Source organism: Chelon labrosus (genome assembly GCF_963514085.1).
Source record: "Chelon labrosus genome assembly, chromosome: 10".
NCBI classification, from domain to species: Eukaryota; Metazoa; Chordata; class Actinopteri; order Mugiliformes; family Mugilidae; genus Chelon; species Chelon labrosus.
Window position 1 is genome coordinate 18797377 of NC_140360.1, and position 16358 is coordinate 18813734.

The window sequence follows — 16358 nt, forward strand, 5'->3', positions numbered from 1 at the left end:
GCAAGAAGGGGAATATGCATGAAAATGTTTCCCTGCATGCTAGAAGAAGCTCTCAAGGCAGAAGAAAACAAAAGGAAGAAAGCAGAGGCCTGTCTTCAACAACAAGCGGAGGAGACCGCTAAAGTTAAAGCTGCACTTACTCTCATGCAGACTGAGATGGATGAGCAACAACATCAGTGGGAAGAGGAAAAGCTCCACTACCTTTCTGAGAACATAGTGACGACATCAACTGTGACGGCTGCAGCCGTCAAGATGCAGGAGGACCTGGAAAATGAAAGAAGACAGTGGGACCAGGAAAAGGCCGACCTCTAGCACTATTTACAATCCATGAACGAGGCCATCAAGAATACGGTGGAGGAGGGGGAAAACTCCAGAAAAGGGTTAATGGACAGACTACAGCATCTAGAGCAGCAGATTGAAGAGGCACCGAAAAAAGAGAAGAAGAAATCTCTGAAGAAGCGACTTCTCAAATTGTTCAAAAGAACTTGAGAGACCCAGCCTCAGCCTGACCTCTGCCATAACCGCAAGCCTTTAACCCCTCCAGTCCCTCCCACATTGAACCCCCCCATCCCTTTCCCCTAACCCAAACCCCCATTTGTGTTGTTTTGGTGAATGTGAGTGTGAATGGTGTTTGTCTCTCTGTGTTTGTCCTGTGATGGTGAGGAGCCCTGTCCAGAGTGGCCTGCTGTCTCTCTGTGTTAATCCTGTGATGTACTGGCCGCCTGTCCTAACGGTATTGGGCAAAAACATCTTTTGTCCATTGCCTGCTGGAAGAAGCTCCAGACATCAACATTAATCTGCTCTAATGAATGAATGAGTGAATGGTTTCATTAACCGCACAAAAATAAAAAAAATAACAACATACACTAATGTTTACACATCTCTTCTATAACTAAGTTCTGAGTTATAAAATATTAATGATTCTGAATATTTAAAGTAACATGATACAATCTGAGTTTAAGAAAAAACAAACCTGAAGTTGTTTTCATGCATTTGTGCACATTATAATTCATAGGTTTATTCTTTTATGGTATGGTTTTGTTCTTTTTCGAAATCAGCAATCACAAATGAACATGTAACTTACTCATGGGTGATGATACCTTCCTCACAGTGTTATTGCTACTCTTATTTGTCTGTTTTAATTATGTGTCTCTTTACTTTCTCATTAATGTGACTTCAACAACACATTGTAGTAACTTTTATTTCCGACAAACTAAATTTATTACACAGTCACAAAGACTGATGGTGACTAAATTGTCTGTGGGTGCATAAAATGTCAAAGTAATACTAGGAAAACATTGTTTTCAAACTGACATATATTTGAGAAAGAAAATCATGTTGCTAAGCATTCGTCTCTGAGAACACAGAACTGTCTAAAATAATTCATTCATTCATCTTCTGTACCCGCTTATTCCTGTTAAGGGTCGCGGGGTCTGCTGGAGCCTATCCCAGCTGTCATCGGGCGAGAGGCGGGGGTACACCCTGGACAGGTCGCCAGTCTATCGCAGGGCTAACACAGAGACAGACAACCATTCACACTCACACTCATACCTACGGCCAATTTAGAATCACCAATTAACCTAATGAGCATGTCTTTGGATGGTGGGAGGAAGCCGGAGTACCCGGAGAGAACCCACGCAGACACAGGGAGAACATGCGTCTAAAATAATTTATATACCATATTACAAAGTGTCTCAAATCAGGTTTAAAATAAAGTAAATAGGGAATTAATGTTAAAAATGTTAACATTAACCAGAGCAAATTAACCACCATTCGTTACCACAGGGCTCTGTATATAGGAGAGGGTTATGAGCTGCGGAGTCGGATTGTCACCTGGGATGACAAAGCCTTTTTCCTGGAGGAGAGATTTGTGTCAACAAAAGACGGGTTGGTGTGTACTGTCATGTACTGCAAGCAGAGCTTCATGCGCAGCAGCCCGGACAAGATCATGCAGCACCTGTGTCAAAGGAAGGTGAGAAAGGACAGAGGTGTTTCAACACAGACAAAAATGGTAGAATGGTCAAATTAATACAGATACAGAGCTTGTGGTTTGCTCTCTGCAGGTGGTGTGCCCTGAGTTTCCAGAGGACCTTCAACACTGGGTCAGCTGCATCTCCGCCAGCAGCCAGGCCCTCAGAGCTGAGAGTGGTCTAGAGGAGAAGAACAAACGAGACGCTGCATGGGTAGCTACTAAGGCTGCTTTATAGGCTTACTAAAAGCCAGTTCACTAACCCACGATTAAAAAAGAGACATCGAGCTTCTCTCTAATATTAATGACTTAAACACAACTGTGCCTACAAACAAGCTTTACTTTGACCCTGATATAATTTAATTTCAGTGAAACACTGGAATAACAGCACACTACATTGTTTTAACAGGTTGGAAACACACCAAGATTCTTTACTCACTCATAGAAAATTAATAGGATTGTATAAATTGCACCATCTTAAAACAAACTCAGGGGTTTAGTTTGGAGTTTGCAACCAACCGTGAAATTATGGTACATCAGAGGTCACAAATGAAAAAATAAGACATAAGACATGTTTATGTCTATGCCCATGTTTATGTTTATGAAAATAAAGAGTTTAGGACAACCCAGAGAAACTTTCAGCAGATATTTGAAAACCGTCTTTGAAATATACGATTCAGGAGCAACATGAGAAACAGCACAAGGTGTTGACCTGGCCTCCAAATTCACTAGATCCCAAACTAATCAAGTATCTGTGGGATGAACTGGAACAAACCTGATCCACAGAGTCCCCTCCCCTCAACCCATAGGACCCAAAGGCCCCCACCAACAACATCCCGTTACCAGACACCACAGGACACCCTCAGAAGGCCCATGTCCATTCTCTGATGAGCCAGAACTGTTTTGGAGGCGCAAGGGAGACCTACACAATATTGGGAAGGTGGTCATAATGTTAATCCTGATTGGTGTATTGTTGTTCAGCAGGGGGCGATGTTCACTTTAAAACATGTCTCTGACTCAATATCATGTCCATGTCCTCAGTGTTGTTTCTCTTCCCCTTGTTACTCAACAATTATATTTTGTTAGACATGTGTTTAAAACTATTCAGTTATATTCAACCAACAGAACAAGATATTTAGTTTTGTAACATATAAAAAACACTGGAAACATCCAGTGTTTGGGGATAGTGAATTGGAGTACTGTACTTAAAAACTCTCTGACATTGATTTAAGAAACAAGAACAGTGAGAGAAAGTCAGAATTACATTATGTCTAAATTCAACAACCAGCAGCAGCTCAGTATTCAAGTGATATTCATAATTATTTAGAGGGTAGTTCTGTTTTCTTGTTATGTTTAACTCTTGGATGACTAAGAGAGAGAGAGAGAGAGCAAAAAAACAGGGAGTGTGCAGAGGGAGCGTGGAGAGAGAGGACAAAGAGGTTAAACAGGAAGAATCAGGTGAGCAAATGGGCAGAGAGCAGAAAAACAAAAACTTTGTCAAATCCAGAAGGACACTTAAAAACTTGTGTATACACAATGAATTGAAGGTTTGTTTGAAACTGAAAAGGGCAAAATACATTTGCAAACAACATATTCCTTCTTTCAGTTCACAGTGCATGGCATTTTGTTTTGCATGAAGCTGCGTAGCTGCAGACCAGTCGGGGAGACCATGCTGACCCCTGTCCACCACCGAAAGTGTCTACAATGGACAGGTGAGCATCAGAACTGGACCACAAAGCAAAGAAAGAAGGTGGCCTGGTCTGATGAATCATGTTTTCTTTTCCATCATATACATCTCTTTGAGGAACACATGGCACCAGGAAGCAAGGTCCACCCCCTTGCTATTGCCATGAACGTGTACTTGGTTCTCAACAATGTTCAGATGGATACGTATCAAAGCAGCATCCACGTAAATGTCAGGTTTCCCAGAACATTAAATTGTAATGAGATCATAAGTGTTATTCCCTTCACAGGTTGGTGGTTTTAATGTTGCGGCTGATTAGTGAAAAATTTAAATGAATATCTTAAACTCCAGGAATATTTTTTCTGAATGAGTCAACACTCTAAATTTACATTTTCAAAGAGAAGCTGTGTGTTTGAGCAACACAGCTGGCCAAATTAATCTCCAAGTACAGACGCAGGCGACAGAGTCAGTGAAAAATTTCTAATGATGAAAAGGAGGCAGTTGGTCAGTAAGTGGATCACGTAGCGGCCATAAAATCGGCATTTGCTCTGAAAGATAAATAAATGTCTTAAATAATAATCTGGGGACACACGGTATCCTCTGGAGCATCAGCCTGTTGTTTATACCTCCATTGTTTCACCCTCAATGATATTTGAAAACCTGACACAGTGACTTTGTGGCCAAAAGGAAAAGGAAGACTTCAGAGACTGACCTTTTGACCTGAAAATAATGAGCCTTGCCTTCATTATCTTAGATTTTCCTATTTATTACATGGAATATGATTGATGACTTTCTGCTTCATGATGGATTGCCTGGTTTTCTGCAAGGCTGTTGTTTTGTTGTTCTGTCACATGATTGATGGGATAAATGAGGGTCTTAATTGTGTGCTTTTTGAAAGAGAAATAAAAAAAAAAATAGCACTGTACAGACAGACAGAACTGTAATGTTATTATAGCATGGTAAGAGATGGATAAAACGCTGCAGTTGTAGCCCTGTAACCATGCGTTCATGGTCTAGTTGACAGAATATTCTGCCTGAACGCACTCAGCACATGTTCATTAATTTGGTGCACAGCACCCAAAAGAAAATTAGTCGATGGTAAGGGTAGCCTGCTATTGTTTATAACCTCTACCAGAACTGATGTCTAAAACAGCGTGGTTTACACACTGGTGTTTACATGCGCGACTTATGGATCGACTTATGGATCGTGTCTGGCTCAGATTCATGTATACAAAATGAAAAACCTGCCCTCCATAGACTGGAAGAAACAAAGCTCAGCTATCCTGAAAGCACTTTGTCTCTTTCTTAGTGGCGCCAGACTAACAAGGCAGGTGGTGTTTGACTAAATTTGCCCCAAGCAGAGATCATCACACTCTGGTAACAGGTTAAACATTTACTGCATGATACCTGAACGGTGTCGGTTTTAGTTTTTCCCAAAGGACAGACAGAGAATTAAAACCCATTGTTTTTTTTTTTGTTTGTTTTTTTGTCATGACAAAGGATGTTTAATTAGTGTAAAAATACCTTTCTTTCAAGCACGTAGAGAGAACTGGATTATACACAAGAGACAAGGTACAAGCTCTTCAGTTTTTCCAATCAGCACATGGTCTTTGGGCCTTTTTATGTGTGTCTCCCCTGTCAAGCAAGTGATTACATAATCATCTGCTCGCTTTAATCTCTGCATCTTTCTCGTAATTTTAGCTCTTTTAACGCGTCCCACACTTGTCCCCGCCGTACCCCCGTCCAAATCCGGTTCTGTTCTCGCCGTCTCTCCTTCAGCGCTTTCATCTGACATGCCTACTGGCGCTCTCGCTCTTTACTGTCCCTCTTCCCTCCACCGCTGAGTGGTCATTGATTATTGTACATGGATTGTATGATGAAATGCCACTCGCCCACCTAACATCCTCTTGTCAGCTGCCCCTGACATCCCACTGCCTCTGGGCATTGTAGACTGTCTTTGCGAGAGTGTTAAATGCCCTCTGCGTGAGATTACCTCGCTGTGATATGGATCACCTTCTCTGTTTAAAGGCTAAAATGTGCAACGTTACAATGGTGAGCCTTTAACTACAGTAACATTTGCCACACATGGAAAGCACTGTTATTTACAGTTCTAAAAAAAAGGAGGGACACTAAATCCAATTTATCCTCCTCAGCTGTAAATTATCTGCACGTATTGAAGGAAATTATCTGGATTGCAGAGTGAAACCTGATGACACACTCCAAGCCACAGAGGAGACTATCCAATTAGTCACCTAATTAACAAGAGGCTGTTGTTTTAAAATTGAAGGTCTTGAAACTGGAGATGGAAAACTAGAGCACTGAGGACAAATCTGCTCTGTAGGTTTATCATCATTTACATTTGAGGCCACGATTAGACTGATACACTGAGGACACCTGTCTTTCCATTTATGACGTCTAAAACAGTCTGGTGAGAAGAAAGGCTGGCATTCATGTTCCACGGAGCCGTGGGCAAGTTACACAGATCTGTTAAGTCTCCAAAATGGAGATGCAGCGATGCACAGTGGGACTGAATTCTCTCCGCAGGGGTGTGAACGGAATCCAAAAGCCTCTGCCTGCATGGCGACTGCAACGTCACCACCTTTCCACAGCCACGGTTAGACGGCCCCGCAGGGTCACAGCGAGAGGGGACATGTGCCCGCGTAAACTGTCCAGTCAGGAACCAGAAAGGATGTAGAGCGGCTGTGACTCGCCACCTTTATTTTAAGAAGATCTGCCACAAATAGATTTCCCCCGCAGAGACAAATAATTGGCGTGATATCTTGGGGGCACGAGCATGAGGCGCAGTGTGCATTTTAATGCCAATCCTCCACAGGAAGAACCCAGTTATGCGTGATCTCTGGACATGTATTTGGAGCAGAGCTTGAGAAGGAGTATAGGGGTAAAAATATAAATGACAATGACAAACTGTGACAAGTAACTACCTGGAATCAAATGTTTGTGGTTCTACTTTATGAATGTGGGTGCACTATATATCAGGAAATGTGTCATTTTTATGCTTTAAACAGGCCACACAAGTATAATAGTAGTAATTGCCAGTTAATATCAGATTCTGGTGGCAGGTTAAGTGGACATCTTACTCTCAGACATTTTATCTATCTATCTATGTGAGACATGTCTGCCTAAGTATCTTAAAACTCAATGGATAATTGTCTTAACATTTTATGCACCTGTTCTTGGTGTCCAGAAGATGAACCCAACTCACTCAGGTGAGCCTAGTATGGTGGATTTTTTCTGTTTCAGTGAAATATCTCAACATCTACTTCTTGGATAGGCAGACAATTTTATGTATATGGTTCCCAGGTGTTGTATGCTTAATCAATTCTGTCATTTCTCTTAATGTATGCAGCATTTACTTTGACGCCAACTCAGGCTTCAAGGTTTGGTTTAGAGCGAAAGACGGTACTAGCTTTAGTATTTAAGTTCAAACATCCATACCCATTCATGCGGTGGACTGCTCTCCCAAAGTTGGAGGAGGACAGCTTTCAATTCAACAGGTTTAACAGTCGATCCACTTTAAAACCATCACCCATGGTCATCAACTTTGGGTAGGGACCGGTGGAGGCTGAGCTCAGCCTCCCCACTTTGAGGTTTACCGGGCACGGCAAGCTGAGAGGAGGGGGGCAGGGTAGATCTAAAAGAAATTGTTTCATTCTCAGAAACCACAATTAGACCTAGAATTTGCTGGGTTACGTATTTTGACTGGCCTGAATACCTCTTTGAATGCCTCACAAACAACTGGAATGCGTTGCTATTGAGAGGGGCTATTGAGAATACCGTACTTAACCTGTTGCCACTGTACTGACTTCACATAAACAGATGAAAATGGATGGCTCCATGGGCCATTGGATAAATTTTGTCTAAGTGTTGATCTAGCACAAATAAGCCTTTTTATTTGTCCCCATAACCCGGCTATTTGTTTGTGTTGAGGCCTACTTATATAAGTAGTTGGTCATTTTGAACGTGTTAGCTCGCTAAATGTAGTTCAAGTGGGGCTTCATAGAGTCATAAGGATAGTGCCACACTGTTAATAATTAATACTTAATAATGATTCTTTTCTTTTAATGTCATGCCTTCTGTCCTCTCCCTTTTCAACATACAGTATATCATCAGTAGCTCTGAAATGGCTACAATAAGCAGCAGTAAGCGTAAAAAATATGGACAGTGAAGGCAACATGCTCACGTCCACCTGGCAACAATGGTTTCTGAGTAATCTGAGAAACTGTTCGTTAGCCCTGGAACAAGTTGCCGTCTGTATATGGAAATGGTTACATAAAACAGATTGTCAGCGACAGAACGCACTGATCTGATCAAGCTCACAGCAGAGCTTGGCAGTTGATGGTTGAACAGCTTTCTCCCTCCTCCAAAACACTCACTATATATCCTACACTACTCACTGGCTTGAGTACACACTGGGAGGCCAGAGACAAAGCAAAAACAATCCCACTATTTTCACTCTCCCTGCCAACACCGTGTCACGATGTTCTGTGGGTTACAACGAATGAAAAGAGCCAGTTACAAACCTCAGAGTGTTTCACAAGTCTGCATCTGGACCAAATGATCCTCACATCTTAACGTACACTAACAATGATGAATGACCTGTTTATTCCATGGAACATAAAATACCAGATGAAGAAAAAGGCTTAAAATTTAAGTGTTGCATTGAGAAAGACGAATCACAGTAATTGGTCTGTGTTGCATTTACCTAACTGGACCCATCTTGACTTACACAAACTATTGGTGCAAAGCTAATTAGACATGGTCTGTTTATTTAGTAGGGCACTTGAGGAAACCTATATCAAAGAAGGAGATTAAGTACCCCAATAACATTCAATGGTATTTAATCAGTTTTCTCTTTTAATATTCTCCAGTGCAGCAAAGCAACGCCAGTCTTCATTGCAGTTTCTTACAGCAACCTTTGGTTTTATGTCAAAGTATAATTAGAGGATTGCAAGGGGATGGAGCCAGGCTACAGCAGGGCTATGAGTTTTTCATGTTCGTTTTCAAAGAAAAAGAGCTCGGAGTGGGCTTTTTTATTGTTTTCACTGTCATTTGTCTAAACAGCACACAGTATGTGAACTCCTGAATACTATTTAAAAAGATATATATACACATGGAATACTTGACACTGTAAAAAATGGATATACAGTCTAAAATCTCATGTTAAACTTTTGGACCTGGCATTTGTGTGGATATTACTAAGACATGTGTCACCCACCTAGACCAGACTAGACACCCCCACCCCATAGCAATGACACTCCTTGATGGCAGCAGACATCCCCAGCAGGATGCAGCCTGACACAGACACACACACAAGGTGTTGACCTGGCCTCCAAATTCCCTAGTTCCCAAACTGATCAAGTATCTGTGGGATGCACTGGAACAAGCCTGATCCACAGAGGCCCCTCCCCTCAACCCACAGGACCCAAAGGCCCCCACTAACAACATCCTGTCACCAGACACCACAGGACACCCTCAGAAGGCCCATGTCCATTCTCTGATGGGTCACACACATGTCTCTGATCCACATTTACTCGCCTTGAAGTTGTATCGATAGACAAAACAGTTGCATATGAACCATCTGTAAATCTCACTGTTCAGCTTGAGCTGCAGTCCACTAAACTGTGACTAATCATCCATCTTGTTGAGGAGAGTACTTTCAGATAACCTATGAAAAAGGAAACGCTGAACAAAAACGTATTCAGTTTACAACACAGAGCCATTGACTGCCCCCCTTTGAATATCTAGCCTTGGATCAGATGCTGAGTTATTAGTCATGCTCTTATCCAATCAGCCATCCTTAATGCTTGCACCACTGGGCATTACTCTGGAGAGGAAAGATTGTCTTTTATTGTCAGTTTGATTTCAGACTGGGGATTTGTCATATTCATGCAGTTACTGGTGGCACAGTAACTCTCTCTCTGTGGATTTTCTATATTTATGAGGTCAGTCTACTAATATCTAGTATCTATCTATCTATGTCTTGGGACCATGGTGGTAACCATTACTTTCTCTACAAGGATAAATAGCTGCAGATGTTTGAAAACCCCTACAGCCGGTCTGAATGTGTTTCCAGAATCTCCAAACGTCAGAGTTTTGGACTTGAGCTGTACTTTTAGTTTCCTGTTTTATTTTGGACAAGCCACTTACTTTGTCTCAGGTTTAGTTTTACTTCCTGTCTTTGTTCACTTCCTGTCTGCTCCCTCATTAGTCTCACCTGTGCGTCCCCTGCCTTCCTCCCTGCTTCTTTTACATTCTTCCATAAAACTGTTAACCGTGCCTGACTTTGGATTACCTTTTGCTGGACTTATGTTTGGACTTAACCTGCTTGCACCTCAGCGCCTTTTGTTGCTAACCAACCAGTAAGTTTGATTATATTCACTGTGTGCCATTTCCTCCTGCCTTATTGCCTTTGTGTCTCACATATCAGTCCCGTTTGAACTGACACGTAACACCAAAGGAAACCATCAGGATGAAAAAATATCCCATCCACTGAATTACAAAAAGATTGTTTGACCATTTCCCCAGCTGTGCTTCTGTCATTGCATTCAATTGGTCCTAGAACAGCACTGGGCCTATACAGTAGATCTTCCCATATTTGTTCCATACACCACAAACAGTTTAGCACAGCTGACGCCCAGGTAATTTAATGTGAAATAAAAATGTGAGGCTGTTGATCACTCTCAATACCAACTTTACTGTCCTTATTATAAAACTATGAAGAAAACACTATGTACAATAAAATAACCTTTCACCTCCATGGTTCCTGTAAACGTCAGCAAACAAGTCACTCTTGAACTTGGACCTTGTGAAAGAAATTCCACTTAAGACGTTGTGAATTCCACAAGAGAGGGTTCATGTGAACATTTCTCATAAACACGACCCTCGTTTGAAGGCAACATGCTAAATGGGTTAAAAAAGTGTAGTGAGTTATAATTGGCATTGATAACACTCTCTTTAGTTACACTCAAATCAGCAGGTGCTGTGGTTAGACAAGCATCTTTGGGACCATGAGGTCACTCCTTCAATCCCATCGATGTCCATGGCTGAGCTGCTTTAAGAAAACACCTTAACACCTGGCTAATAAAGCATATTTGATTTGGTGGATTTGATTTACAAGGTGCTGAAAGATGCTAAAATGCTCATTAGTCCTGAGGGAACCTGCAGAGTGGTGTTAATGATGATCAAAGGACACTAGAAAAGGCGTGCTAACACTAGAAACAGTAATTTTATACACGTTTGTGATACGAATAGGGCCCACAGGCCTGTGTACGTGTTATCAACGAAAGTCTGGAGATGTAGCTGAACACTTCAGAAAGTGGACCAAGTCTGCTAAGTGATGTTTTTTATTGCAGGTTTTTTTTTTGTTTTGTTTTTTTTAGCATTGTCTGATTTACATTTACATCAAACTGCAGCTGTGAGTCATTTTTTTATTTAAAAAAAATAGAAATGTTGATATTAAATAAATAGTTTGAGCCACTTTTCAAGCAAAAAAAAAAAAAAAATAATAATAAAAAAATCTGGTTCCAGTTTCTCATATGAAAATATAACTTTACAGCTCTTCAGTCTTGATGATTAAATTAGCTCTTTTATAAACATTATTATTATTATTATTTTTAACAAATAGTTTGAATATGCCACTTTAGGGCTTTCTTTTATGAAATTCCATTAAAATAATCAGCACATTAATCGATGATTATAGTAATGATTAAGTGTTTTAATAGACTAACTTTCTGGTGTCTACAGATCATCAACTGATGCTCTGATTTCAGTCAAAGCTTACAACGTAAAAATCTTTCTTTCTTTTTTTGAATGAATGTTTCCTTTAACACGTCCCTCTCCTCTCCGCCTGAATCATCGCAGAGCATCACAAAGACGGGGCAGCACACGCACTCATGTTGCCTCTCTGTGCGCATAATGATTCATCAACCACCGTTTGCTCATATGAGACCGTGATTTCGGGTCCGATGAGTTCATTTTCGGAGCTGGCTGCTGTGTCGTGGGCCCTCGGATGCCCCCACCCCCACCTCTCTCATCCCGCGTCTCGACGGACCAAACGCTGCAGCAGCGGCAGCAGCAGCAGGAGCAGGAGCAGGAGCAGCATCACCGGCAGCCTCCAAACTGCGTTTTCCCTGCCGTGATGAATGCCCGTGTAAACCGGTGAGCTGCTATCAGAAGACCGCTGCACTGTGGGACGCACCGACGCGCAATGACGGCAGAGAAATTGTGCCATTCATCCAACGGATAAAAAAAAAAGAGAGACAGAGAGACAGTTATATTTCTGTCAGTGCTCTAGGATCGTCTTGTTTACCTTCTCGTCACATCAACAGACGGGTGACAGTGGTATTACGGCATGTAAGAGCTGGATAACTATTCCTGTGTGACCGACACCCATCCCCAGCTGATTACATTAAAATGAAAAAAGGTAAGCTTGTTGTCTGGGTTTATACCGGGCGTTGCGGGTTTCAGTCAAAAAAAAACCAAAAAAAAAAAACAACTGACGACTGGATTGGAGCTCATCAGGCTGCATTGTTGCATCCATTGAGTTGACGGTCTGCCTGTTTCCAGTAGCTCTCCCTTCACCTGAGCGCGGCTGCAGAGCTGCAAGATTCCGATATGTAACTTGTTATGTCACGTCAACAGCCTGTTTTTAATCTCCTTGCTGCCTAAACCAAAGTCAGTGAAGCTTTCTAAGACAAAGGCACCTGAGACATTTAAATCATTTCTCTTTTCAACCTCAGGCTACATGACTGATCTGTGTTTGTCAAAGTTGGCAAACCCTGGCTTTCATCATTCCTGCAGGGAAGGAAAAAAAATGGAGCTGCTGAATTTTGGATCATCTCTGTCGGTTGAGAGCAATTTGGTAACTCTCTGTTAGCTTTAACTCTGCGGAGTTTGAATTAATCAGCCCTCAATGACCGTTTACTTGTACGTGGTTGCGGCTTTTTTCCCCCTTCCTTGCTTCTGATGAGTGAAGAACACTCGGACCGTCCTCCCTTTGAAGTCTCATCACACTCACAGTGAGAATCATTTTTTAAAACATTGCAGTTATTTGTGTCTCGGCGAAAAACACATTTCTGAGACGGGCTGTCACTGCCGGCTGGATCCAGCACTCATCTCCCATGAAGCTGAAGATGAGACTGTGTCCAGTGGAGGTGATCGATACCTTGTTTGCACCAAGGACTGTGTTTCAGTTGCTGTTGTTGAACAGGGGTGCCTGTAATTAAAAGCCCATTTTGTTAGTTGAAGGCTGATTAATAATTCACTCTCACCTTAATGGGGCTACAAATCTGTGCATTGCACACTGAAGGATGTCAGTGCAGGGTCTACTGATGCACAGCCTGAGAGGTTTACTTGTTTAAAATATAAGGTGGATTGTGTTTTCTGACTTTGCTTAATGTTTGCTCTTAGCGGAAGATTAAAAGCATACAAAGTCAGTGCTGAGCTGTACAAACAGAGCCGCTCTGGGTGTCCAGTGTCAAACAGCTCTGTTGGTGGTGGACTGTAGCCTCTCACTATGGTGTCAATGTCATATCTGCTGCCAGGGAGCTCACAGCTACGATGATACTGTACCACAGCGTTTGAAGGAAACCCAGCTGGCTCCGATCCACGATGGTGGTGGGTGTTTTTCTTTTTCTTTTTTCATTTAAAAAAAAACAACAAAACTGGCTTAGTCAGGACTACCGCAGGGAGTGATTAGACGAGATAGTGCTACAGTATCACACACATCGGGATGACGTCAACAGGACTATGAGTGTTGAAAGTATTTTCACACCAGGACTCTGAGGAGTCCTGTGACAACTGAACCAGAACTGCACAAACAGTCACACTGAATCCATTAAGTTAATATTTAGACAGCTGTCACGCAAACTGTCTGCGTGGACGCGGGTTCTGCTCTGAAAAGGTTATGTCTCTGGAAGAGCTTTTTGGGCGAAGGAATGTAAATTCATTTATTTAAGCACAGTCTGGATGTGCTCGTACATTACTTGAATAGCCCACTGTGACATCCGTTTACATGGTCAACCTCACTGAACTCATTTGAGATCCCGACTTAGGTGTTTACATGAACGCCGTGTAAGATTATCCAATAAGGCGCCGCAGTATTCATGCTGTACCTTTTTTGAAACATACAGTTGGGTTCTGGCTGCAGTGGAGCTTCAAAAACTGTTTTCTGGCAGATTAATTGGCAACACTGCATTCATGAAATAGAAGAAGACACATTTTCAACTTGTTTTGCTACGGCCATGTTTCTATCCTTCCAGGAAACTCGTCACGTCATCTGATGTTCAACCCTTGTCGATCAAACTCGAACATGTTCATTCATTTCAACCAGAGACAATCGGTCAAGACTTTACATGTCTATAAGGTGCAAATATTTTGGCATATATATCAGATATGATTGAGAATACCTTCCGACCAGGCTAGTTTGCTTCAAATCAAGTGCAGTGAGCTATTTTTATTCTTATTGGGCTTGTTATTAGTGGAATACTAGGGTCCATGTAAACACAACCAATGACAGAAAACAATAAAGACTTGTTTTCAACTTCTGTTTCAAAGAACACAAGTGTTAAAAGCACGTGTGTCTGACCCACCGTGTTAGAGCTCTAGCTCTGTAAGGCTTCCTGAAATATGACTGCCCATGCTGGGGTGCATTTGCTGTATCATGAGAAGAGAAAGAGCAGAAATGTCACAAGGTATTGGCCTAATTGGCATTTCAATGAACACGGACAACAGTCTCTAAACCCCCGTCTCTTCTCTTATTCTCTTATTCTCTCCCTCGCTTTATTAACTGGCTGCCTTTGCTCAGCCAATCTCACTGCGATATCAGCCGTGTGTGGTGGGCGTAGGGTCAGATGACAAACACAACAAGGTAATTACAATATAGCAGCCTTTCATGTCACTTGTCACGCTATGTTATATTGAATGATGGAGTCATATAACCAGTATGATATGGATTTATGAATATCCTATGTTCTTATGTCTGCTGGAGTATGAAACTCATGTTCATGGCTGTCTGTCATTGCCATGTATCCACACGGCGATTTACAGTTTGAGAGGAATAAAAGACAATGGGGCTCATAAACACTTACATAAACATTGTGAAGTGCCATTTTTGAGAGATTTAAGAGAAGTTGTTGCGTCCACCAGTTTTTGCAGGCTTTAGAAAAGGAAAGGAAAGGTCTAGATCATTAGAGGAAATAGATTTTTTTTCCCAACTCAATGCATCATAGTCTGTGAATGTTTCTTAAATTAATACCCTTGTGAAACAAACTTAGCTGCTCCTGCTGAATCTTTCTCCATTTTGTGGTATATAATGTTTTTAAATCAGTTTTCTGGTGCAGAGTTCTCGTCCTGGTGCACCGTAACGACCTTAACTATGGAGATGGCATGACTTACAGCACCGAGGAGTACGTTGATGGGAAAACTAGAGTTAAGGATGTAACCTGGTTTCCATGAATTCACTGTCTCTGCCGAAGGTATCGTCCAATCTGTCATCTGTTGTTCCAGATAAAAGAGAAGCCCCATCCACATATAAAGCGCGTGGCTCGTCGCCCATCGCTTTGTAGCTGACTGTTGGTCACTTGGGGACGTTCCAGCCTCTCGTTGCCTAGGTAACCCTGGTGTACTTTTCCCTCAACAAATGTTTCACAGAGGATCAAGCAGACCGTAAAAATATGGCAAGTTTATAGAGAGAGCTAGCTCTTCTTGTCGTCATCTCTGTCTCGGTTTGTAAAGAAAATACTGTTAATGATGATCCTAGCCCATTATCATCATGGTGGATTTGGTGGTAGGACAACTGTATCAGTTGCTCCAATTGGTCGTCACCTCTAAGTTGAGATTTGTTCTGTTCACCATTTCCTCAGTATCATGGCTGTCGAGTTACTGAGAGCTTTTTATTTTAGAATGATAATTAGTTTATTTTGGAACATAACAACCTGTACAAATGTTTTTTCAGGTTACTGTGTACGGTATCGTCCTGGTTCTTAATATCTCTAGATTTCTGTCAAGTCTTTTCCACTTTGCTTCTGTCACAATACATTGCTGATGACAGCTGTAATTACATTTTCTGATTAATCTGCCACTGATGCCGCTGTGTTTGGTACATTTTTGTCAGCTTAGACATTCATCTTTTAACTCACTGTTAATATTGTAAAACCGGGGTGGCACAATGGTGTGGTGGTTGTGCGGAGCTTGCATGTTTTCCCTGTGTCTGTGTGGGTTCTTTCCAGGTACTCCAGCTTCCTCCCACCGTCCAAAGACATGCTTGTTAGGTTAATTGGTGATTCTAAATTGGCCGTAGGTGTGCATGTCTCGGCCAATGACAGCTGGGATAGGCTCCAGTCCCCCCGTGACCCCGCGTTCTTGTACAGTATTTGACGCTGTTGTTTCTCTATATTTACCATAGCAACAAGCCGCCAGTGTAACTTCAGTTCAGGCAGAAGAGTGACTGTTTGAACTCAGCCATGTGTACACTTCCTCCTTACCACTGGTGTCTTAGTCCTCCATCTGTTCAGCTATTGTCTCGTCATGGCCCCTCTCAAATTTGCGGAGAAATCCAACTCAAATGGAGAACAAAAATGGCGTGATTTCACCTCTGAGGAGAGTAGCTCATCTCATTTTTATATGTCCTCAACAGAGAGTGATTTTATGACCTTGGTAATGCTGCTCTGAGTCCATCTCACGCAG

General features: G+C 41.9%; 1 protein-coding gene across 1 annotated transcript; it reads left to right on the plus strand.

Annotated features, from left to right (window-relative positions):
* Positions 1-327: 327 nt before the first annotated feature.
* LOC311493809 (protein THEM6-like) lies at positions 328-11835 on the plus strand (the record flags this gene model as incomplete). Its single annotated transcript, XM_084552593.1, has 4 exons — positions 328-423; positions 1757-1972; positions 2064-2183; positions 11644-11835. 4 exons carry the CDS (start codon positions 328-330, stop codon positions 11833-11835), a joined length of 624 nt encoding a protein of 207 aa, XP_084408719.1.
* Between the last annotated feature and the right edge of the window lie 4523 nt (positions 11836-16358).